General features: G+C 39.2%; 1 protein-coding gene and 1 long non-coding RNA gene across 2 annotated transcripts; one reads left to right on the top strand and one right to left on the bottom strand.

The window, feature by feature from the left end:
• Positions 1-2,588: 2,588 nt before the first annotated feature.
• LOC100245213 (lipid phosphate phosphatase delta) lies at positions 2,589-7,797 on the top strand. The gene is made up of 8 exons (XM_002281126.4): positions 2,589-3,218; positions 3,319-3,414; positions 3,546-3,620; positions 3,821-3,951; positions 4,968-5,071; positions 5,181-5,309; positions 6,016-6,131; positions 7,254-7,797. Exons 1-8 carry the CDS (start codon positions 3,057-3,059, stop codon positions 7,662-7,664), a joined length of 1,224 nt encoding a protein of 407 aa, XP_002281162.1. The 5' UTR covers positions 2,589-3,056; the 3' UTR covers positions 7,665-7,797.
• Positions 7,798-9,028: 1,231 nt separating this feature from the next.
• LOC109122971 (uncharacterized) lies at positions 9,029-22,532 on the bottom strand. Its single transcript, XR_009466465.1, has 3 exons — positions 22,329-22,532; positions 10,719-10,794; positions 9,029-9,437 (listed from the first exon to the last, which is right to left on the bottom strand). It is a non-coding gene; the product is annotated as an uncharacterized LOC109122971 (long non-coding RNA).
• Positions 22,533-22,997: the final 465 nt, after the last annotated feature.

Raw genomic sequence — 22,997 nt, 5'->3', positions numbered from 1 at the left:
GTTATTTTTTTATTTTTTTTTAAAAAAATAGGTTGCTCTTTTTATTTAACATGTAATATGATTTTATTTCTAAGCTAAAATGATGGCTATTTCAATGATTACAACACAAAATAGTTTGTATTAATTTCTATTAATATGTGTTTGTGGGTCGAGAAAGTATGTAATCTACTAACTTTTAACATGGTTCATCATTTATCATTTTAGGAGTTAATTTTATTTATTATTTTAAAATTTTGTTAGGCATTGACGGTATTAGTTTGAAATTTTATAAAATATCTCATTTATTTTAAATAAAATGACAAATGAGTGAAAATAATAGTAGAGATATTTGATAAAATTTTAAATCAATTGACGTTAAATATATTTAACAAAAACGTCAGTCATAAATGAAATGTAATTAACCATTATTTTATTAAACTTTACAGTGAATTGATTCTTATACCACAACATAATATATAGACTGTAAATGGATGGTTTATCCAAAGAAAGTGTTCCACTTGGGGTTTACGTACAGGAGAGTGAAAAACCCAAATTGAAACGGTGCTGCCTTGTTACAATTAAAATTAATATATATATATAAATTGGGCTTTGATCGTGAATTGGGTGGGATCTGACATTATTCCACTACACCATAATTAATATTTTTGAATATTTCATCATTTCACATGTGATTTTTGGACCATTTATTAATTTTCAACAACATGATTGATGATAGTGTTGAGTGTAACTTTGTTGGGAAGTTTTCGAAATTTTTAATCAATAAAGATTCTTTTTTTTTTATAAAATATTTTTGAAGTTGATATATTATTATGATATTAAATTTATTTATTAAATAAGAAAAGTTATTGTAAATATTTTTTAAATATTTTAGATCAATAAGAAAAATACATATAATGAAAATAGACTAGTAAATACTATACAAGATAAATAAAAAACATGAAACCAACCTAATTTGTAATTTTAACCATTTATTATTTTTATCTTAAAAATTATTAATTTTGAACAAAAATATCCTTATTATTTTATCATAAAAATAATCTTTTTTTTTAAATATATATACAAATAATGCAAATGGAATTCTTTTCAGGTTAAAAAATGGAAAGGGTAAGATTTACAAATTTTGGATTTTTCATCCCGATTATTTTTTTTTTAATGAAATAACAAAAATAAAATAAAAAGTAGGGGATAATGTACTAGTACTTAATGGCTTTTCCTTGGTCGTTTGCCATGGAGGCAACCAGGCTCCAAAGTGGGCCCTACAGTTGGGCCCATGTAATTAGTTTTCACCGACGTTGTTGTTGGCCGAATACCGAATCTTGTGGTTAGGAAACATCCTATTTAGTATTTTATATAGAATTAAGACCTTGTTTGGCATTTTGCTATCTTGAATTTGAAATATAACTTTTAGCGTTGTGCATAAAACTTCAAACCTAAATCACACACTTTATAACATGAAAACTCTCGTGATTTAAAAAGCAAAAAGTTTAGAGAAAAGTAAAAAAGTTTTTTAGTCTTAGTCACATTGTTCCATATTTTAGTTTTACTTTTCATACCCTAACCACTATTTTCCATTCAAATTACATTACTTAGACAAAATTTATACTTTAGGCAACTTGAACTTTGAACCGTAATTTTAAAATACTTAAAGAATATGAAGATAATAATAATAAAAAAAAAGGTGGTTTGAAAAACCCGTGATTCTTTGTTTACATGATAAGATTGATACAGAAGATAAATAATAATAATAATAAAGATAAGAGGAGATGCGTCCACCTCTATATATTTGATATTTTCTCAAACTCGTAACACTAATCCCATTTGTAATTTCATCAATTACTCAAAATGAGTTAGTTCCGTTAATCCTCTTATATCCTTACTTAAGGATGTTTAATAAAAAACATTTATGTAATCATATGATTATATGACTAATTATATATTTTATTTATTATTTTATCTCAAAAAAATCTCTTAAGAACTTTTTTGGCAAATGAATTAATTAAATCAAAATATTGTTAAGTATAATAAATAAGATTATGTAAAAGAGATGCTAAAAATATATATACTAAAATTACATTTAGTTAAAACCTTAAAAAAAAATAAATGAAATTAACTCATATAGACTATGTTGAATTAACAAATTTCTTAAAAGTTTAAATTTATAAAATTTGAACTCAATATGTATATCATGTAAATTACACGAATACGACTTGAACTCATTCGTTAAATCAAACTCTGATATCATATTGAACTATCAATTTTGTTAAAAATTTAAGTTTATAGGATTCAGACTTAATATGTATAACATGCTTCTTAATCGACTAAATAATATTAATTATTAATCATTTATTAACATATTTAATTGTCAATTATTTGTAAATAAGAAATATAATGGAAGTGGTTGAAAAAATAATATTACATATTGAATTATTTATATTCTAATAAAATATAGATATCCTTAAAACATACCGTTTGGCTTAAGAAAAGGTCAATCCCAACAATGACTAAATAATTAATAAAAGGCAAGCTTTTGATTTTTCTACTTTAAAGAAAAATTGAAAACGGTCCAATTTGCACAACTCTCACGAAGGAATCAGGACTCTTCCAGGCAAAGACTCTGACAGCTCTCTCTACCCACTTCAGTACACACGCTTTAATTTATTAATTAATTTCAATAATATAAATTATTATAAATTGGAAATATATATATAAATTTTATATTATATGATTTAAAACAATATTATGGTTTTTCCTTTTGGAAGTCGGACGACATTTCAACCTACGTTTTGGGTTTTTAATTTAATTTAATTTTTAATTATTTTTTGCCGAATGTTCTGCTCTCTGCCAGCCAAATCCAACAAGGTTATGTGTGGCCGTCAAAAATGTCATAATTTAAAAAAATATTTAAAAAAAAAAATAGAAAAATCTTAACTGAAGAAATTGAAGAACCAAACCTATCCTCCAAAGGTCAAATAGTTTTTCTTTAGCTTTTTTATTTCTGTGTGTCTCATTGTTTGTTGAATTCCATTTTTTGGTGGGTATCAAGAGGGGAGGAGGGAATGGAGAGCATACCCATGTGGCAGGGAGTTTCTATTTGTGTTATAGTTTCCTGGATTGTAATATCGTCAACATTGAATGTGACCCAGAAGCTTAGATCTTTCACACAACCATGGGTATCGCGCCATGTCCTCACGGGCACTCCTCTCATCCTTCAGATCCAGGTTTGATCATTTTTCTTAATTTGAAATTTTGTCTAATTTTGGCTGTTTATTTTTATTTTGTTTGATTTTTTTGGGGGCTTTGGTTTGATGGGTTTTGCAGAAATTTCAGCATGGATTCTTGGATGCCTTGTTTTCTGGGTTGTCTTGTGTCGTTTCCGTGCCTTTCTACACTGCTTTTCTTCCCCTTCTTTTCTGGGTATGTTACTTTCCACTCAATCTTTGTGATAATTGTTCATGTGCACATGGGGTTTTAAGAAAATCTTTTGTATCAACAATTCAAGGATTGGATTCAATGTTTTATTTTATGTGTTGGTGGAAATATTGTAGAGCGGTCATGTCAGATTAGCAAGGCAGATGACCCTGTTGATGGCTTTCTGTGATTATTTAGGGAACTGTATAAAGGTAATTTTCAATATTGTGTTGTTTGTAGATAGTTTGGTATGGTTGGTTAGCATTTTGGAAGTACTTTGGTTACTTTTTAGGGGTGAAATCAATGCAATGTTTGCTCTGGGACGCAATAAAAGCACTTTGAAAATGATAAGCAAAAGATGCCTAAGAAATGTAGTTATGAAGCTATTTGTATGGGTGTTCATATGTTGTAGGATTCGGTATCAGCTCCTAGACCAAGTTGCCCACCTGTTAGAAGGGTGACTGCCACAAAAGATGAGAAGGAGAATGCAATGGAATATGGATTGCCTTCTTCCCACACTCTTAACACAGTTTGCTTATCCGGGTATTGATATTTTTTCCATACATGTCTAGTTTTTTTTCATGATTTCTTGAAGCAAAGATGGATTTAATGTGATTTGGCTCAAATCACATCCCATTGCAGTCATAGTTTTCCAAGTTCTGTATTAAAGTCATGCTATGTGAGTAATAAGATGATCAACAACTATCATTTGAAGGGTCTCGATCTTTCTATGATCATCAATCCTTTTGATTAGCATTAGTTTATATTTTGAGTGGTTGGAGAATTGTTATGACTGTTTTGGAGAAAAGCGTTATTGGAGTTGCATGGTTTAAATCATATGATAGAATTGATTCTTTTTTTTTTCTTTACCTTCTAGGTACTAAGTAAAACCACATAATAGTTGGATCCTATCCCTTTATTACCAAAGTAATACGTCTTTAATGCAAAACTAAACGAACTAGAAGATTATGGGACTTGAGGCGAGCTGCATGTGATTTAGGAGGGTTCAATAACACAGCATTTGGTCTCTTGAAGCATAAGCCTTGAGGCATGATTTTATTGTAAAAATGCCTAAAGATAATAAAGGTATGTTTGCGTATGGGCATTGGATTTATGTCATGATTCATGAAACATGGAGAGGTCTATGTCCGTAGGGTTGATAGAGAAGCTATAAGTGTTGTCAGAAAATTTGTTCAAATTATATGAAACTCATAATGCTTTTAGATTAACTGAGGTTTTAACAATGGATTAACAATGCCCTTCATAAAATGAGGAAAAATTCCACCTGCAGTAGGGAATGCTATTTGCGCAATAGTGGATCATGGTATACAATGCACAGAAGCCACCATCAATGTTAGTCATTGGCTCCCGAAAGACACAAATATGTTTATTATATTGCTAATTTGTATATATTGAAATATAAAAATACTAGGCTATATATGTTTATCTGTTTATAATATCAAGGCTCGAGCAAATGAAATGCTTCACCTCACAAATTGTCATTGTAAAATCATGATTAAATGTAGTGATTATTTTCTCTTGGCTTTGGCCTGCTCCAGATACCTTTTGCACTATGTCCTTTCTTATGCCCACAATAGAGATGCTGTTATGATATTGGCTGGGGTCAGCATGGTGTGCTTGCTTGTGGCCCTCATTGGCACGGGTATATTTCAATTTCTTTCCTAAGTCTTGCCCTTCGTGCTAGCCCTTGAGCTTGCTTATGAGTTTTCTTCTCCTTTCACTCCCAAACTGAAATTTGGTTCTTTTGTTAGGAAGAATTTACCTTGGAATGCACAGTTTGGTCGACATCATAGGTGGTCTTGCTATTGGATTGGCGATCCTTGCATTTTGGCTTACAATGCATGAATATGTTGACAATTTTATAGTCTCAGGGCAAAATGGTAAGTATGCTTCTAGTAGTGCTTTCATGGTTTCAAATTGTAGGTGATGCATCAATAATAATTGCGGAATGTATGGTTTTAAGAGATGGTGTGTTAGCTACTAAGAACAATGGGTTCTTAACCCTAGAAATTGAAGGTGATTCAAAAATAGTGATAGATTGTTGTAATAAAAAGTGTTAACATTTATAGTTCTATTGTGTTATTAATTGAGGATATTTGGAAGACAACTGAGGATCTAAATATTTACAATTATTGTCATATTTCTAGGGAAACAAATAGAACAACAAATTGTTTAATTAAGAAAGACATTTGTAATATAGAGTCTATCATTTGGAGGTCAAATTTTCTTATATGTTACAAAGTTTGGATTTGAAGATTATTATGGTTCATCTTTCAACAAAATTTGTAAATGCTCTGCTTCATAGTCTATTTCCACAAAAAGGAAAAAAAAAATTTGAGGGCTAGATATTGGTGAAACCCACCCTTGAGGCCTGGCTCAAGTGGCAAGGGGTTTGGTGGGGATATCAAAGTTGCCGGGTTCAATTCCCAACAAGGGAAAAATTGACATTATAAAACCCATTTTTGTGTATACTTCAAGTTAATACGGTTGGCATCTATTCTTCAACTTCTTACATGTTGTGTTTTGGAACTGGTTACGTTTTCTATTTGTTTTTTTAACCAAGTGCCCACTCTGCTTCTATTGCAGTTACTCCCTTTTGGGCTGCCCTGAGCTTAGTTTTGCTCTTCGCTTATCCAACACCTGAGTTTCCAACTCCAAGCTATGAGTTCCATACGGCTTTCAATGGTGTTGCATTGGGAATTGTAAGCATGGATCCCCAATTTTTTCTCAGTTTAAAATTTGAATTATTGCTTAGTTTAATTTCTGAAAGTCCCTTGCTTTTAGTGGTGCAAAATTAATTGAATACTTCCCCTATGTACCTATTGCATTCGCAATGCTAGAAGTAGACAGAGAGAGAAAATGAGTCCTTTGCTTTTAGAGGTGTTTCTTGAAAGCTTCCCCTATATCACTTCATTGCACTTACTATGTTAAAACCAGAAAACAATGCCAAGAGATAGAGAGATGAAAATCATGGGCTTATTTGACAACAATGCCGAGAGAGAGTCCTTTGCTTTTAGTGGTGTTGCTTGAATATGCCCGCTTTATCTCTTCATTGTACTTACAATATTAAAACCCACAACAATGCCAAGGCCCAAGAGAGAGAAAGAGAGTCTTTTGCTCTTAGTAGTGTTACTTGAGTACTTCCCTTATATATCTCTTCATTGCACTCTCAATGTTAGGAGCTAACAACAATGCACAAAGAGAGAGAGAGAGAGAGAAAGAGAAAGAGATTTATTTCTCGATGCTGAAGGCATTGATCTTTTCCTTTTCAATAACAAAACTACTTCAACCATGCTTCTTAGGATTTGGTTTCTTGTATCGTTTAGCCAAAAGGAAAAAACAATTAACTTTCAGTGGTTTTCTATAGGCATGTCATGTGTCTCATAGCTTCACCCTGCATATGGAAGGTTCCAATTCCAGCAACCTCATTGCATGTCTTCCCATTATTCTGTCTCTGGTTAAGTTATCTTAGGCTTGCTGGGCAGGTTGGGGTGGAATTTGGTATCCAAATATGCAGGCCTTTCCTTTTTCTATGTTGAACTTATTTTGTCTTTGTCTTGCTTACTTTTTAGAATACATTCGATTAGACAGGCAGGATATGGGGGTGTGTGGGGTTTGAATGGGTCACTCTTGCTCAATATTTTCTTTAGTTATCTCGTGTTAAGCTTATGATTTCTAGCGCATTAACTAACATGAATGCCTTGTCATGACAAAAACTTGCTTTGCTGCCTGCATCTGAAACATTGCTCGGTTCATAGAATCGAAATATGCCTGCTATCTCATATCTTGTGGATTTGAATAAACTGCTAGACAATGTTATTCAGGTTTCCGGGATCCAACAGACCTACCACCAGTTTCACCATGAAGACGTCTCACGCATCTTTACCCCACAACTTTCAATCCCTGCCTTTATTGGAAGAATGCTCATAGGAATTCCAACTATCCTTCTTGTGAAGTTCTGCAGCAAGGCCCTTGCTAAATGGATTCTTCCTGTAGTCTCCAATACTTTGGGCATCCCAATAAGATCAACCATCTATGTCCCATCCCTGAAGGGATCAGTCTCCGGTAAAAAATCAGATGAAAGCAAGCAATTGGGGTATATCCAGAAACTCTTATTTTTCTCCCACCAAGACTCATTTGATGTGGATACAGGTATTAGGTTCCTTCAATATGCAGGCCTTGCATGGTCGGTGGTTGATCTTGTTCCATCCATGTTCTCTCAACTGAACCTGTAGTGGCTTGATAGTACTAAAATATATGGTATATAGATTTCCAGGATTTTATAAGTTCTAGCTGGAATATGCTCCATCTTCATTTTGTAGATCATACGTTGTTGCCTAGCAACAGGAAACTATCTGTTTGTCTCCATTTCTTGTGTAAATTCTTTTGTAATGTATGCAAACCAAGGATTAAAATATCTTTATATTTCAGCGATATATTGCTGAAATATCAAGTATCGGTGGACCTCAACATGATATATAAGGTAGAAATATTGAGGTACCGATATTTTGGTAATTTATCAGAATTTTCATCTATTTTTAGGCGTTTTATCAATTTTCACCAATATTTTGGGGTTCAAAACTCAAAATTTTGAACTTTCTATAAATGAGGGGACTTAACCCCAAACAAAAGGTTAACCTGAAAAGTTTGCCCTTTTAAAATATATTACATTAACTATATATATATATATATATATATATATATATATATATACATATAAACAAAATATTAAAAGAATATTTTAAAGAACAAATTAATTATAATTATTTTATAATTAAATAAAAAAATTATTTAATTGATCATAAAAAAATATAAAAATTAACATGATAATTTTTTTCATAATGTTTTTAACATCATTAACATATTACTTAAATATTAAAAAATTATACATATATCATAATTTATTTTATATCATTTAATACGATTGAATTAAATATAATACAATTTTAATATTACATATATTTTTAAATTAGATATATTATAATTGAATATAATAATATTATTATCAAATAATATTTGATATAATTTAATAATAAACATACACTTATAAAATTAATATTTTTTATAGATGCATATAATATTATTATCAAATATGATAAATTATATTACATATACATCAATTTCTTAAAATATTTATTATACTTCTAATTTTATTTCTAAAAGTTTTTTCTTATGTTTTTATAAGTTTTGATTAATTTTAAGTTCATCAATATTTTGTATCAAAATATCAATCAATATATCTATAAAATCAAAATATCAATACATCTATAATTATCAATATTTTCATCACAAACATACTAAATTCTTTACTTCAAATGGAAGCTAGAAACTGAGACCAAATATGGGAGACAAACCAATAGGGGAAACATTTGAAATAACTTCTCTCATGTATTTAGCCTTTGGAACTTATAAGGCGACGTAGTATATGAGGTAGGATGCAGTCGAGTAAACTCCAATTGCATTATGAATCAAATATCGGCTGTGGAACCCAATGATCTTGCCCCCGGATCTGAAGATGAGTACATTCCAACTACAAATACTCATCGGAACCTAGTCTTGTTTGAGGGTAACGAGGAAGAAGTAGAAAAATGCCTACAAAATATAGAATCAGAAATTGTATGAAATCATCTATTCTGATTCTTAAATGTAAGATCATATACATCCTTCCATAGTTCCAAAAAGGAGGGTGGAAGAGCAAAATGAAGACCAGCTAAATGAACTCCCCCAGAAAGGAGTCATGCAAGAAGACATGTAAGATAGATCAAGCAATGAACATTTTTTTTTTTACATGGTTTCAGCTCCCACAACCATCAGAGGAATTCAATTTCGCAACCATCATGTGTGAGCGAGAGAGATGAAGTCGCTGGGAAAGCACATGGCGAGCAGCTGCTTCATGGAAAATGATCTGAAGTCACTGGGAAAGCACATGACGAGCAGCTGCTTCCTAGAAAATGATCAGTCATCCTACAGGGTCACATCTGGTTCTCCTCTCCTAGTGGCTGGCTCAACTGCAACAACAAAATACACATCTAGATTCATGCATGCACATCGAAAAAAAAAGTCCCTTTTAAAGTGCATATGGAGGCTGACAAGTTTTCAGAAATAAGTAATTCCATATCCAAACTAAATCCATCCATAACCAGCCAGTGAGCTCTAGCAATAAACTATAAGTTGTTTGCACAACTAAATTGCTCAGATATATCCAAAGAACAGAATAAAATTAAATTTAAAATTAAGGGAAAAAGGAGGAAGGCATCCATACAAACTTCAATGGGTTTGGATGTTAAGTAAAAGGATGTAGTACATTCTCCTTCCCTGTGTCAAAAAAAAGGGTTTTTTATGACAATTATTCTTGTCTATATACGGTATAATCTGGGTGTTTCCTTCCACGCTCATAAACATTCTTTTAAGTTCATGTTTGTTTTGTGGGAATAAGATGTGAAAAGGTATAAAGAGCCACTTGTCTACAGTTTTTAAATGATTTGAAAAATTGAAAGGAAAAAGGAAAATCAAATCAAAAGCTGAAATGTTCATTCCTAACTCCTAAGTAACATTTTATTATGGATTAAGTTGTATATAAAAGAAGGCCTGATGCCTTTAATTGATAGGGATCTTGCTGAGGGAGGGAATTGCTTTTTGTGTCCTCTCTATTGGCATAGCTTGCTGGTACCCATTGTATACATACTTTGTACTTTGGTGTCCTGCTTATTTGCTGTATCTATAAATATTTATTGCCCACAAAAAAAATAATAAATCTAAAGGGAAGGGAGTAATAAAAAGATTCGAGCTACCTGGCCAAAGGAATATCCAGCACTATGAGGTGAAATACCCCAATCACGTCATGGTCTGGATAATTCCATAACAGATTAGACATGGGCCCTTTGTGAAGAACCTCTTGACCATGATTGGAATTCCTAATGACATTAAGGGTCTCAATGGAGTATGAATGAGTGGAAATCAACAGAAAAACTTCTTCACACATCATGAACCTCCCAAAAAATAAATAAATGTACCTAATGATACGCCAAAGGGAAAACGAAAAAGAAAACACCTAGCAACAGCCTCTTGATACTCAAATCATAAAACAAACTTCTTATTTTCAAATTTATTAACCAATGTAGATTCATAAATCTGTCCGTAATTTTTTCCTCCTTGTATCAATGTTTCAGTTACTAGCAAGCATCATATAGCATGCAAGCCCCAATTGGCAAATTATTACAAACCAAGGCTGTTAATGGGAAGTAGTCAAAGGGGTCTGTGACAGCTTCCAAACATTAGCACTGCCATACCTGTAGATTAATCATAAGAAGAATAATCTCCATCGTCCAAATAATCTCCCATAAATAAGTAATAGGTATCTGGAACCTGAAGGGAGAAAAAGGAAGAAGAAGAAGAATAAAATATAAGTTCCAAAATCTGAACTTTTTCAAATAAGAAAATGTCTGAACTTCACGTGAAAGAATAGTCAAAAGGAAAATACACAATTGGACTCAACTATACTCGATGGGAAGATCTTCAAAATAATCCATTTGGCGGGACTCCATGAGTATTTTTGGACTTTTCCAAAGCTCAAACAAAAGAGTTGAACACAACCCATAAACAGAACTGACACCTTCCACCAATTAGAAAAAGCTCTATAAGATCATGAAACTGTCCATGAATATGTGGCATGCATGAAAATAATAAAAAATAAAAAACCAACACACAAACAAGGAAGAAAGCTTATCTAAGAGCCACCTACAATCACATTGAATTTTCAATTTGAGAACTACGAGTGAGCAATGAAAAGATCAATTTTCCTTCAAGTTGAGTCCTATTTAAATATCACATTAAAGGTTAGTCACACCCAAGGTGGGAAAATAAGTTGACTAAATCTAGTGGTGAGGAGACAAGTATAGCAAAGTTGAAAAGTCGACATCTGTGGGTAGCCAGCAGGGCCCACGAACACCAAGTTTTTCCATAAACAGATAGTGATCCGGAAATTTCAGCAACATGCAATAGACCAATTAGCAACTAGTAATGCCTAAACTAATGATCCCCAATAATGAATAATTTTGGAAGGAAAAAAATGGTTCCACAATACATGGGAAAGGTGCTTGTTTGGGAAGTTCCAGAAAGTGACCATGTGTAGCTCTAAAATGGATATTTATTAGAAGCTAACCCACAGTAAAAGCATGGAGAAAGGACTTATCTGGACTGTTGATACCTCGCGTCTTTGATGATCCACGTAGTTGCCAGATAGATAGACGCGCGATTTCAACCCATAAAGGTTCTTGATCCAGCCGTTTATACCTACAAGAAGGTATCCGGACAGGGTGTCCGGACGCACCCTCCGATGATCTTGTTAGTCATGGTAAGAGAGAGATATAAATCAGTTGGTCTTTTACTAGGTATCAGGAGGTTACCAGGAGATCCCTTTCTTCTTTGTGTGAAGGCATATATATACAGCTTCAGGGGTACTGTTCTTCTCATTAATGGTGAGGAGATATTTTATGTTGTTATGATGATAATAGGCGTTAGTAGGAGCATCATCACCCTACGAGCGGCTGTCAGAAACCATGGTAGGTGATGCGGCTGTCAGAGATTGTGGGAAGTGACTTGCTGTCATTTCATCTTGTCTTCTCACTCTGAAGGTGGCAGGATGTGGGCCATGGCTGTTGGTTGTGATAGCGTGTAAGACTCGCTTTACTTTAATTGATGATCCGGACGATTATATCCGGATGACACATGCTGATTACCCGGATGTATTGTGGAGCGGATGTATTATGAAGGTTGTCCGGATGTCTGTGCTTTGCCAGCGACGTTTGCTCTTCCTTGGATAGGAGAAGTTGAAACGTCATTTGTCTTTCCTTGAGGCGGTCCGGATAGGAGAACTGCATCACGCGTATCCTTAGGGGAATCCGGATGATGATGGTCCAGCTGATATCACGTGCCATGTGTCACTGTGAGATGTGTGCCACGTGTTTCCCAGAGGGAGGGGTCCCTACATTGCCCCCCTTTTTAACTTGCCTATTTTGCCCAAAAAATGGGCGGGTTAAAAATAATTGGCTTTTTTGAAAATTGAAGAGGTCTCTTCGTCTGACTGGGCCACGTGGCGAGTGGGGGTGCGGAAGCCAAAAAAGGCCTTTATGACGAGCCGCCGACCCTATGTATCCCCAGGCAATATGTCGTTTCAATGATGGCATTTACTTGGGCGTTTGGCTTTCCGAGGGTTTGTCCCCCTATAAATAGCGCACTGTTCCTTCTTTTTGCATTTTTCTCATACTGCGTTTTTTCTGAGATTACTTACTTTCTTCTTTCTTCTGTGCTTTCCTTTGCTTTTCTGAGTGAAAAACCCTAGAGTTTTTCTTGCCGATGATTTTGTATCGCAACATCAACCTTTCTTCTCGGAATTTCTATTTGGTACGTGCACTTTGCTTTTTGTTTTCCCTTTGTTGTGCTTGTCTGTTTAGTGGCTTGATTTCTAACTTGTTTTGGGTAAATCGCTTGCGACTGTGTGTTGAATGTTGGTGTTTGTTGGTTTTCTGGATTTGCTGTGCTTTAACTGTTGCGCTCCTTGTATGCAGGTTTCGGTGCAATCTTGTGCTAAAAGATGTCTTCAAAGAAGAAAAGTGCTTCATCTGCCCGAGTTAGCGACGCTCATGAGAAGTCTACAGACAAACTGAGCGTGAAGGAGTTCCGGGATCGGTTTTGTATTCCAAATGGTGTAATTGTTGAATTTCTAAATGGGGAGGCTCTCGTATCTACTGAAAAAGCTAAACAAGATACCGTCATCTTCTCCAAGGAACAATTCAATGCGGGGCTCCGGTTCCCCCTGCCGGCATTGCTCATGGAATTCCTTCATTTCACCAAGATTCCACCCGTCTTCATTCATCCCAATATCATCCGGGTGCTGATGGGATGCAGCATTATCAACATGCTGTACAACCTCGACCTCACAATGCTGGAGGTGTTCTTCGTCTATTCGCTAAAGAAGGCGAAAACTGACATCTTCAGCCTATCCGCGCACCTGCCTTCTCTTCAATTGGTGACGGAACTGCCCGACTCGACGAAGGGAGGGGCGAAGGGACAGGTGATGGTCCGGGGTGCGTGGGCGGGGTCGAGGCATCCGGCGAGGCCTTTCTCTCCAAACTATTCCTTAAAGATTCCGGGTAAGTTTGCTTTGCGACTTCTGTCCGGATTTTTACCTTATTGTTTTCTTGTTGATCTCTTCGGATGGTATTCTCAACCTTTGCTACTGTTAATGCAGGCGCGGAAAAAAGGGGCCACCTCGTGGATTGGGTGGAAAATGCGTCTTTTGGCTGTCTCAGCAAGCTTTTTGAGATAGACGCCAAGGAGAGGCGGTGCAAGACGCTGCTGACTGCGCAGAACCTGACGGCGGTCGTCCGGGAGCCCCAAGAGTACGTCATCAACATTCTCCCCAGGAAAATGCCAAAGGAGGTAGTGCCCGGGGAGCATTATATTGTGAAGGATCTCCCGATTTACCAGGCGTCAAAAGAGGCTGACGCTGAAAAACGCCGAGTTCTCCTGGACAATCGGGAGAAGAAGAAAAACGAAGGGACCCTTCGGAAGGCTCCCGGACAGAAACACGACGCAGACTCTTCTCCAAAGAAAACTCCAGCGAAAAGGAGGAAGCTGGTGAAGAAGAATGGGAAGGACGTGAAGGAGCCCACTTCTCCCAAGGAATTTGCTCCTCCGCCCATTACTCACGAGGCGGAGGTAATGATAGAGGAGCCAGTGAACCCTGCTCCTCATTCCATCTCTAGCGGATCCGGACACGTCGCGGGGCTGAACCATTCAAGCACCTCCTTGGCAGCGGTTACCCATCTGGCGAATTTGGCTGAGGAAGCTGCGTCCGTCAACCATCCGGATTTCCGTAATCCGGATGCCGATGCAGCTGAGGCCGTTTGTGCGACCCCCATGGAGGAAGCGGGGGCAGAAAGCCAGAGTCAGCCCTCTGACGATCCGGACCGGTTGGCTCTTGTTCTGGTGACGGGGCCACCCTCAAAGAGGCCTCGCTCGGCGCGCAATCTAAGGTCCGGACTCCTCGGGCGGCTTCAAGATCGTCAGTAAGAGATCGAAGTTAGTTGCTCATCTGCCCACGACGCTCATCCGGATGGGGGCGAAGTGGAGATGGCAACTGAGCCTCCAGCCGTCCCTGTGATGGTCCCGGCTGAGGTTGCACCCGGGGAGATCCATCCGGCCGTAAATGTGGAGGCCCCGAATCCGGAACAAGAGTCTCCTTTTGTTGCCTCATCAGGCGGGGATCCATTTAATAATGCTGCTTGCGGCTCCGCTAGTCCTTTTAGCTACGCGGAGTTGGAAGAGAAACTGAAACAGATTCCACCCGGCTTGCCCACTGTCATGCCTTCAGCCCAGATGTTCGAGATGGTGGAAACGGTAAACTGCTTTTGTGCTTCTTTGATTTTTGTCATCCTGATGTGCGTTTGCGGTGTGATTTCTAATTTTGCTTTTCTTGTTTTGACTATTTGCCTGCAGCTGGTGAGTGGTCTCTGTGGCATGGCCAATCAATACGATCTTTTCACTGACCTGCTGCGGACCACTGATTATATGAAGGCCTTCGCCACTCGGCGCAAAGATGCTGAAGATCAGTTGCGCCTGAGACTGGCGGAGACTGAAGCCAGCTTATCTACCGCTCGAGAGGACAATGAAGCCCTTCGGGTGGAATTGGCTGAGGCTAAGGACCGGGAGGAATCCTCGATTGCCCGTCTGCGTGAGGCAGAGGATGAGATAGCCCGGATGGGGAGAGAGGTGAGGCAACTCTGGACAGAGGCTTTTATTGAAAAGAAGCAAAAGGAAGATTTGCAGTTGCGCTTATCCGTGCAAAAAGAAGAGCTCGAGCGGGAGTTTGCTGTAGAGAGGGAGGAGCTTGAAGCGGATTATCAAAAACAAGTGGACGATACCTTCATCTTCGGCTATCGCTGCTGTATGAAGAAGAATGGCATAAAGCGGGATGTCCCTTCAATTCCTCCGGGTGAAGAGAAGAAACTTTAAGGCTGCTCCCTGATAGCTTTTGTCTTTTTGCAACTTTTTGCTGTAATCTTCTTTTTGTACTTTCTACGGTCCGGAGACCTCTTTGTACATACATTTATATACATCAATAAAACAATTCTTTTTCCATTTGCACTTGACTTTGTTTTTTCATTGATAATACTGTTTTAAATTAGACACATTCCATGACCTAAGTAATGGAGTTCCGTCTAACTTTTGTAAATGATAGGCTCTATTGTCACTTGTCTTGGACACTATATAGGGTCCTTCCCAATTGGCTTGGAATTTCCCTGCACCCACTTCAGTAGTATTTTCAAAAACTTTTCTAAGGACTAGCATACCATTTTTGAAGCTTCTTGGCCTCACTTTGTGATTGTAATGTACTGATGCCCTTTGTTGATAATTTGTCATCCGGATGGCCGCGTTTTCCCTCACTTCATCCGTCCAATCCAAATTTCTTCCTAATTCCATGCTTGCATCACTCTGTTTTGCTGCGTCAGTCCGGATAGTAGGGAGACCTATTTCGGTAGGAATGACTGCATCCATTCCATATGCGAGAGCGAAATGAGTATTTCCTGTTGGCCGTCCGGGTGTAGTTCGGTAGGCCCATAGGACGCCGGACAGCTCCTCGACCCATTTTCCTTTGGCTTGCTCAAACCTTTTCTTTAAGGCAGTGATTAGGGTCTTGTTTGTGGCTTCTGCTTGCCCATTGCTTTGAGGGTATCGTGGTGTGGAGCATGAGTTCCGGATGTTCAGCTCCGAACAGAAATTCCTGAATGCAATGCTATCGAATTGTGGACCATTGTCGGCTATGATGGTTTGGGGAATTCCAAAACGGCAGATAATATTTTTCCATACAAACTTGGTGACATCCTTGTCCTTGATGCTAGCATATGCTTCAGCTTTCACCCACTTACTGAAATAATATGTGGCAACAAGCAAAAATTTCTTTTGGGCAGGTGCAGCTGGGAGAGGTCCCACTATGTCCATGCCCCATTGTGCGAAGAGCCATGGGCCTGAGATTGATTTTAACGTTGTTGATGGCATATGTGGAATGAGGGCATACCTTTGACATTTATCACATCTTTTGACATATGCTGCCGCGTCTTTTTTCATTGTTGGCCAATAGTATCCTTGCGAATGAGCTCTATGTGCCAGAGATCGTCCTCCTGAATGATTTCCGCATATTCCCTCATGTAACTCAGCCAACACATATTGGGCCTCTAAATGCCCTAGGCACCGAAGGTATGGTCCTGTGAAGGATCGTTTGTACAAGTGCCCCCTAATTAAAGTGAAACGGGCAGCTTGCACTCGGACTTTGTGTGCCTGTTTGAGATCTTCGGGTAGAGTTCCTGTCCGGATATATTCTGTGATGTCATACATCCATTCTCGGTCGTCCGCTTGGGGTGCCTTAATGGTATTGCAGGTTGAAATTTCTGCGACAAAGGGGTTGGGTTGCACATGTATGGGCAATAGAATGGCTTCTTTGATAGGGAGGGAGGCAGCTATGCCGGCCAAAGCATCAGCGCGCCTATTGTCAGCTCGTTTGATTTTTTCGATTGTCCATTCGGTGAATTGCTGCAAGGTGTTTCTTACTTTAGCTAAGTATCGCGTCATGCGTGCGTCCTTAGCCTCATATTCCTCCTGGACCTGTTTTACCACGAGTTGTGAGTCGCTGAAGATCCGGAGTTTGGAGACGGATAGAGCAAGGGCGAGGTCCAATCTGGACAAGATAGCCTCATATTCTGCTTCATTGTTAGAGGCAGAGAATCCCAGCCGGATGGCTTGCTCCAAATGTTCCCCGGTTGGGGATTGTAGTAAGAGCCCAATTCCAGAGCCGGATGACCGTGAGGCTCCGTCAACTCGCAGAGTCCACCATTCTTGTTTACTTGATTCATGGTGTTGGCTGGGTCTTCGGGAATATTCTAGTATGAAGTCAGCCATTACTTGGCCTTTCATGGACAACCTAGGCTGGAATTCGATTCCAAACTCGCTTAATTCAATGGCACATTGTAGCATTCTCCCGGTTAAATCTGGCTTGTGCAGAATATTGCGAAGGGGCTGGTCCGTTAGTACGATCACTGGATGAGCTTGGAAATAAGGGCGGAGCTTCTGGGCGGCGCTTCTAAGGGCTAAAACTGTTAGCTCCATTTTTTAATATCTGGTTTCTACGTCCGCTAATGCCCTGCTGACGTAGTAGATAGGCTTCTGCTCCTTGGGTGAGGGGCAGCGGAATAGAACGGCGCTGATTGCCCATTCTGATACCGCCAGATACATGTACAATTTTTCCTTTGGGACGGGGCTGCTCAAGATGGGTGGTTGCGTAAGACAATGCTTAATTTTTTCGAAAGCGTTCTGGCAACTGTCCGTCCATCCATGCGCTCCAGCCTTTCGTATTGCCAAGAAGAAGGGTCGCAATTCATCAGTGAAGCGGGCTATAAAACGCCCTAATGCGACGAGCTTGCCTGTGAGTCGTTGTAGCTCCTTTTTGTTCTTGGGAGGGGGTGTTTCCATGACTGCCTTGACTTGATCCGGGCTGACTTCTATGCCCCTTTGGCTGACCATAAATCCCAGAAATTTGCCAGCACTTACGCCAAAGGTGCATTTGGAAGGATTTAGCTTCATGCCATACTTTCACAAGAGGTGAAAAACTTCTTGCAAGTGAAGGATATGCTGCTCTCGAGTTTTGCTTTTAACCACGATATCGTCAATATATACCTCGACCGAGTGGCCTATCAGAGGTTTGAAGATTTTAGTCATCAATCTTTGATAAGTGGCGCCAGCATTTTTGAGTCTGAATGGCATGACTTTGTAGCAATAGAGGTCGTGTGGCGTTATGAATGCTGTCTTTTCTTCGTCATCCGGGGACATGGGGATTTGATGATATCCGGAGAAGGCATCCAAGAAAGAGAGCATTCCTTGCCCGGAGGTGGAATCCTCAATCTGATCTATTCGAGGCAAGGGGAAACTGTCTTTTGGACACGCATTGTTGAGATTGCTATAGTCTACACAAACTCGCCATTTTCCTTCTTTTTTGGGTACCACCACTACGTTTGCCAACCAATCCGGATAAGAAACTTCTCTGATGAATCCGGCTTCGAGCAATTTGTCAATCTCATTCCGGATGACTCTTTGTCTATCCGGGTGGAATTGCCTAATCCTCTGCCGGCTGGGTCTGGCAGTTAAAAAGACGTTAAGCCTGTGAGATGCAATGGAGGGATGAATTCCCTTCATGTCAGAATGTGCCCATGCGAAGATGTCGTGGTTTTGTCTGAGAATATTTTGCATGCTCTGCGTTTCTTCTCGTGTCATGAGGGAACTGATATTCGTGAGATGAGTGTTTTCCTCCGAAATTTGGATTGTTTGTAAGGGATCTGCTGCCGGGGGATCTTTGTCCGCCGGACCCAATAATTGCTATTGGTCATGTATAATGCTGGGTTCAGGGGGAGATGCATCCTCCTGGTTGGCCCCTGCTTCACGTGCTATCTGATAGCACTGGCGAGCGGCTAATTGGCTGCCATATAGGTCGATTTGACCATCGTTGGTGAGAAAACTCACCATTTGATGGTATGTAGAGGGGATAGCTTTCATGTAGTGGAGCCATGTGCGCCCCAAAATGATATTGAAGGGTGATAGCTCCTGTACTACTGAAAACTGTACGTTGAGAGTGACTGGGCCTGCTTGGACCGGCAGTACAATGTCTCCCAAGGATGTAGTTGAAGACCCGTTGAATCCGGATAGGATTCGTCCAGGGTTTTCGAGGCCTGTGAGAGTGTGTCTCATGTGGCCCACGACCGATGTTTGCACAAGATCAGCCGAACTGCCTGGGTCAATCAAGATACGCCGCACATCGAAGTCCCCAATTTCCAAGGACAAGATGAGGGCGTCGCGATGCGGCTGCAGTGTCCGGGTGGGATCCACTGGTGGAAAAATGATTGTTCCATCTATGGGGCGAGGGCCCCCTCCAGTTAGCCCAGGCCGAATGGAGTTGATGCGTTCGCGTATTGATGCGACTCGCAACAATTTTTGCCTCTTTCGCCTAGAGTCGTATTCCTCGTCAGATGGACCTCCGGTAATATAGTTTATAACGGCCTTGGGGGCAGCTGGGGTGCGTCCCTTCGTCCATTATCTGATCGGAGGTATTGCTTCAAATGCCCTGCTTTTATGAGCCTTTCGACCAGATACTGGAAAGATCGGCATGTCTCTGTTGTATGGCCATGATCTTTGTGGAAGGCACATCTCCTGCTACGATCCCTTGTGGATGGGTCCGTTCCAATGGGTCTAGGCCACTTGAAGTCGGACAAGTCCTGGATCATCGGGAGAAGCTTCTCATATGATATGGAAAGATGTGTGAGAGGCGGCATTTCCGGGCGACTTGGCCCTTCCTGCCTTCGGTCAGACGGTTTTGGCCTATCCAAAGGTTTAGTATCTCTCTCCGAATTACTTCTAGACGGCCGTCCGGCAACCAAAACTTGCTAGGTGGCTGCACGTACGTCATCTTCGAGCATTGAATATTTGTTGGCTCGTCTGAATAAGTCATTCATCGTAGTAGGAGGCTTTTTAGCCAATGATTCGAAAAATGGAGTGCCTGGACAGATGCTTTGTTTGAAGATCTGTAGGACAGCATCCATACTGCAAGCTTCCACTTGAAGTACGACTTGGCCAAACCGCTTCACAAATTCCCTTAAGGATTCGTTATCTTGCATTTTTATGTTCTGCAAGGTGCTGATATTTTGTTTGTGTCGTGCGAAGCACAAATATTGTCCCACGAAAGCTTCAGACAGGTCCCTGAAATTGTCAACAGAGTTGGGAGGTAGGCGATGAAACCATGAGAGGGCCTGCCCTTGTAGGCTGGCAGGAAATACTTTGCATAGTAGTGCATCGTTGCCAATATCGACCGTCATGAGCTGTCGATAATGCATGATGTGATCGAATGGATCGTTGGTTCCATCGTATGTGGAAAATTTTGGTACGAGGAATCCCCTTGGGGGCTCGTAATTAATAATATGAGAGCAGAAAGGCGTGGAGAGCATGTCATCCAGCCTTTTACTGATGGAGCCAATGGGTGGCCCGTTTGGGATGTTTCTCCCAATTGGTTGTTCCGCTGGGTGCGAATGAACGTTCCGCATCACGGGGGTGATTACGGGGTCAAGATGCGGGTGAACATTTTGCACCATGGGGGTGGCCATGAGGTCAGGGCGTGGTGCCCAAGTTGTGGCCATTGGTGGCCTTGATCTTCCAGGCTCTTGTGGGCCTAGTCGCGCATTGAATTTGACAACTGGGATTTTTTATCGCGTTGTCTTTTTGCTGAAAAGTGAGTAGAGTCTGAGCTTTCCTCACGGGGAGCTCGAGGCATAGGCATGCGTGGCTCATGAGGTCTTACGTTGCACGCTCCTGGGATAGCTCCTGTTGTCCCAGGATATATTGATTCCGGTTCTTGTTGAGGCCTTGAGTTTGCTACTTGGCCCCTCGAATGCTGACGTTGAGGAGGCCCTGATGTTGAAGCTTGGATGCGTAACACAGCGTTTTCTTCTCTCAATCTTTCTGTCTCCTAGAGGAGAGCTTTCAGCTGTTTTTCGCTTGCCAACTGTCTCCTTTCGATGGCTAGGCGCCACTCAAAATTATCATCCTCTCCCCTACCAGATGAACGGTTTTGGGAAGGTGTGGCCATTCTTTTTAGTGACTGAATCAAAGTAAAAAAATTTCCCACAGACAGCGCCAATGTTGATACCTCGCGTCTTTGATGATCCACATAGTTGCCAGATGGATGGACGCGCGATTTCAACCCATAAAGGTTCTTGATCCAGCCGTTTATACCTGCAAGAAGGCATCCGAACAGAGTGTCCGGACGCACCCTCCGATGATCTTGTTAGCCATGGTAAGAGATATATATAAATCAGTTGGCCTTTTACTAGGTATCAGGAGGTTACCAGGAGATCCCTTTCTTCTTCGTGTGAAGGCATATATATACAGCTTCAGGGGTACTGTTCTTCTCATTAATGGTGATGAGATATTTTATGTTGTTATGATGATAATAGGCGTTAGTAGGAGCATCATCACCCTACGAGCAGCTGTCAGAAACCATGGTAGGTGATGCGACTGTCAGAGATCGTGGGAAATGACTTGCTGTCATTTCATCTTGTCTTCTCACTCTGAAGGTGGCAGGATGTGGGCCATGGTTGTTGGCTGTGATAGCGTGTAAGACTCGCTTTACTTTAATTGATGATCCGGACGATTATATCCGGATGGCACATGCTGATTACCCGGATGTATTGTGGAGCGAATGTATTATGAAGGTTGTCCGGATGTCTGTGCTTTGCCAGCGACGTTTGCTCTTCCTTGGATAGGAGAAGCTGAAACGTCATTTGCCTTTCCTTGAGGCGGTCCGGATAGGAGAACTGCATCACGCGTATCCTTAGGGGAATCCGGATGATGATGGTCCGGCTGATATCACGTGCCACGTGTCACTGTGAGATGTGTGCCACGTGTTTCCTATAGGGAGGGGTCGCTACATGGACGTTGCTTTCTTCCATTAAAAACAAAGGCATATAGATAGCATCCCAAATTTCGTTTCTTTTGTTCTTTTCTTGACTTATATGATTAATAATTCAAGTCCTTTCTATCCCGTATCATGTATGGAATGTACTAATCTATTGCAATGAGAAATCAAGAAAATTGAGATACACAAGACGTAGATGAAAGGAAACTAATCGCCTAGACCAACGAATGCGCTTCCATGGAAATCAAAATGTAGACAACTCTAATATCTTCTCTTTTATGTCTTTGTCATGCCCTTTCTCAAACAACGTAATATTCAAATTTTAATTTTTTTTCTTTTCCTAAGTACTTTCCGCAACCAAAACAGCAAATCGGGGAGAAAGTAGAACCTGGTGCTCTGCGAATGGCTTGCACTGCATGAGCTTTGAGATAAGGTCGTTGAGGTTCGCAATTGGACTCGGACACAAACGGATGAGCCCATTTTCTTCTTCAGTAAGGTGAAAACCCTAACCCTAGCTCTCCTCTTGCTCGTTTCTTTGTGGAGCGCGCGAGAGAATCAGGGATTGGCCTTGAAGACTTCGAGTTTAAGGAGTTAATATTTAATACGTGAAATTTTGAATTTTTTTACGGACTTCTTTCTTAAACGGCTAAAATTTAAAATAAATCTCAACCCTTTTAATTTAAACACAACCTTTTTACTTATGTTATAATATAATATAACATTTCAGAATTTTCATTAGAGAAAAATATTTTTCATATTTAAAATACAAAATTATTATTTTTAATTTTATTTTCAATAATATATTTTTTAAATAATTAATATTATAAAAAAAATATGAACATTACTATTTTATTTGATTTGAAATCATTGAAATTGTGATGTCCTACTTTTGAGAAAGTTTTTACTTCTACATATGTATAAACTTCTTTTAACTTTATAAACACGTTTTAAAATTATGAGAGTCTACTTGAATCCAAAGTAAACGATATATATACAATTAAGTATAGGTCATTACAAATTGTATTAGAGTCGATTCTCAACTTTTATATAGGGGGTT

This window comes from Vitis vinifera, chromosome 8 (genome assembly GCF_030704535.1).
Source record: "Vitis vinifera cultivar Pinot Noir 40024 chromosome 8, ASM3070453v1".
Classification (NCBI taxonomy): domain Eukaryota; kingdom Viridiplantae; phylum Streptophyta; class Magnoliopsida; order Vitales; family Vitaceae; genus Vitis; species Vitis vinifera.
This window is presented reverse-complemented; position numbering and strand designations above follow the sequence as displayed.

Excerpts from the sequence above, each read along its gene's own strand:
- LOC100245213 (XM_002281126.4), top strand. The coding sequence starts at position 3,057 with ATGGAGAGCATACCCATGTGGCAGGGAGTTTCTATTTGTGTTATAGTT. Across the intron at positions 3,952-4,967 it reads AACACAGTTTGCTTATCCGG|ATACCTTTTGCACTATGTCC; the intron begins GTATTGATATTT and ends GGCCTGCTCCAG. Across the intron at positions 5,072-5,180 it reads TGTGGCCCTCATTGGCACGG|GAAGAATTTACCTTGGAATG; the intron begins GTATATTTCAAT and ends TTCTTTTGTTAG.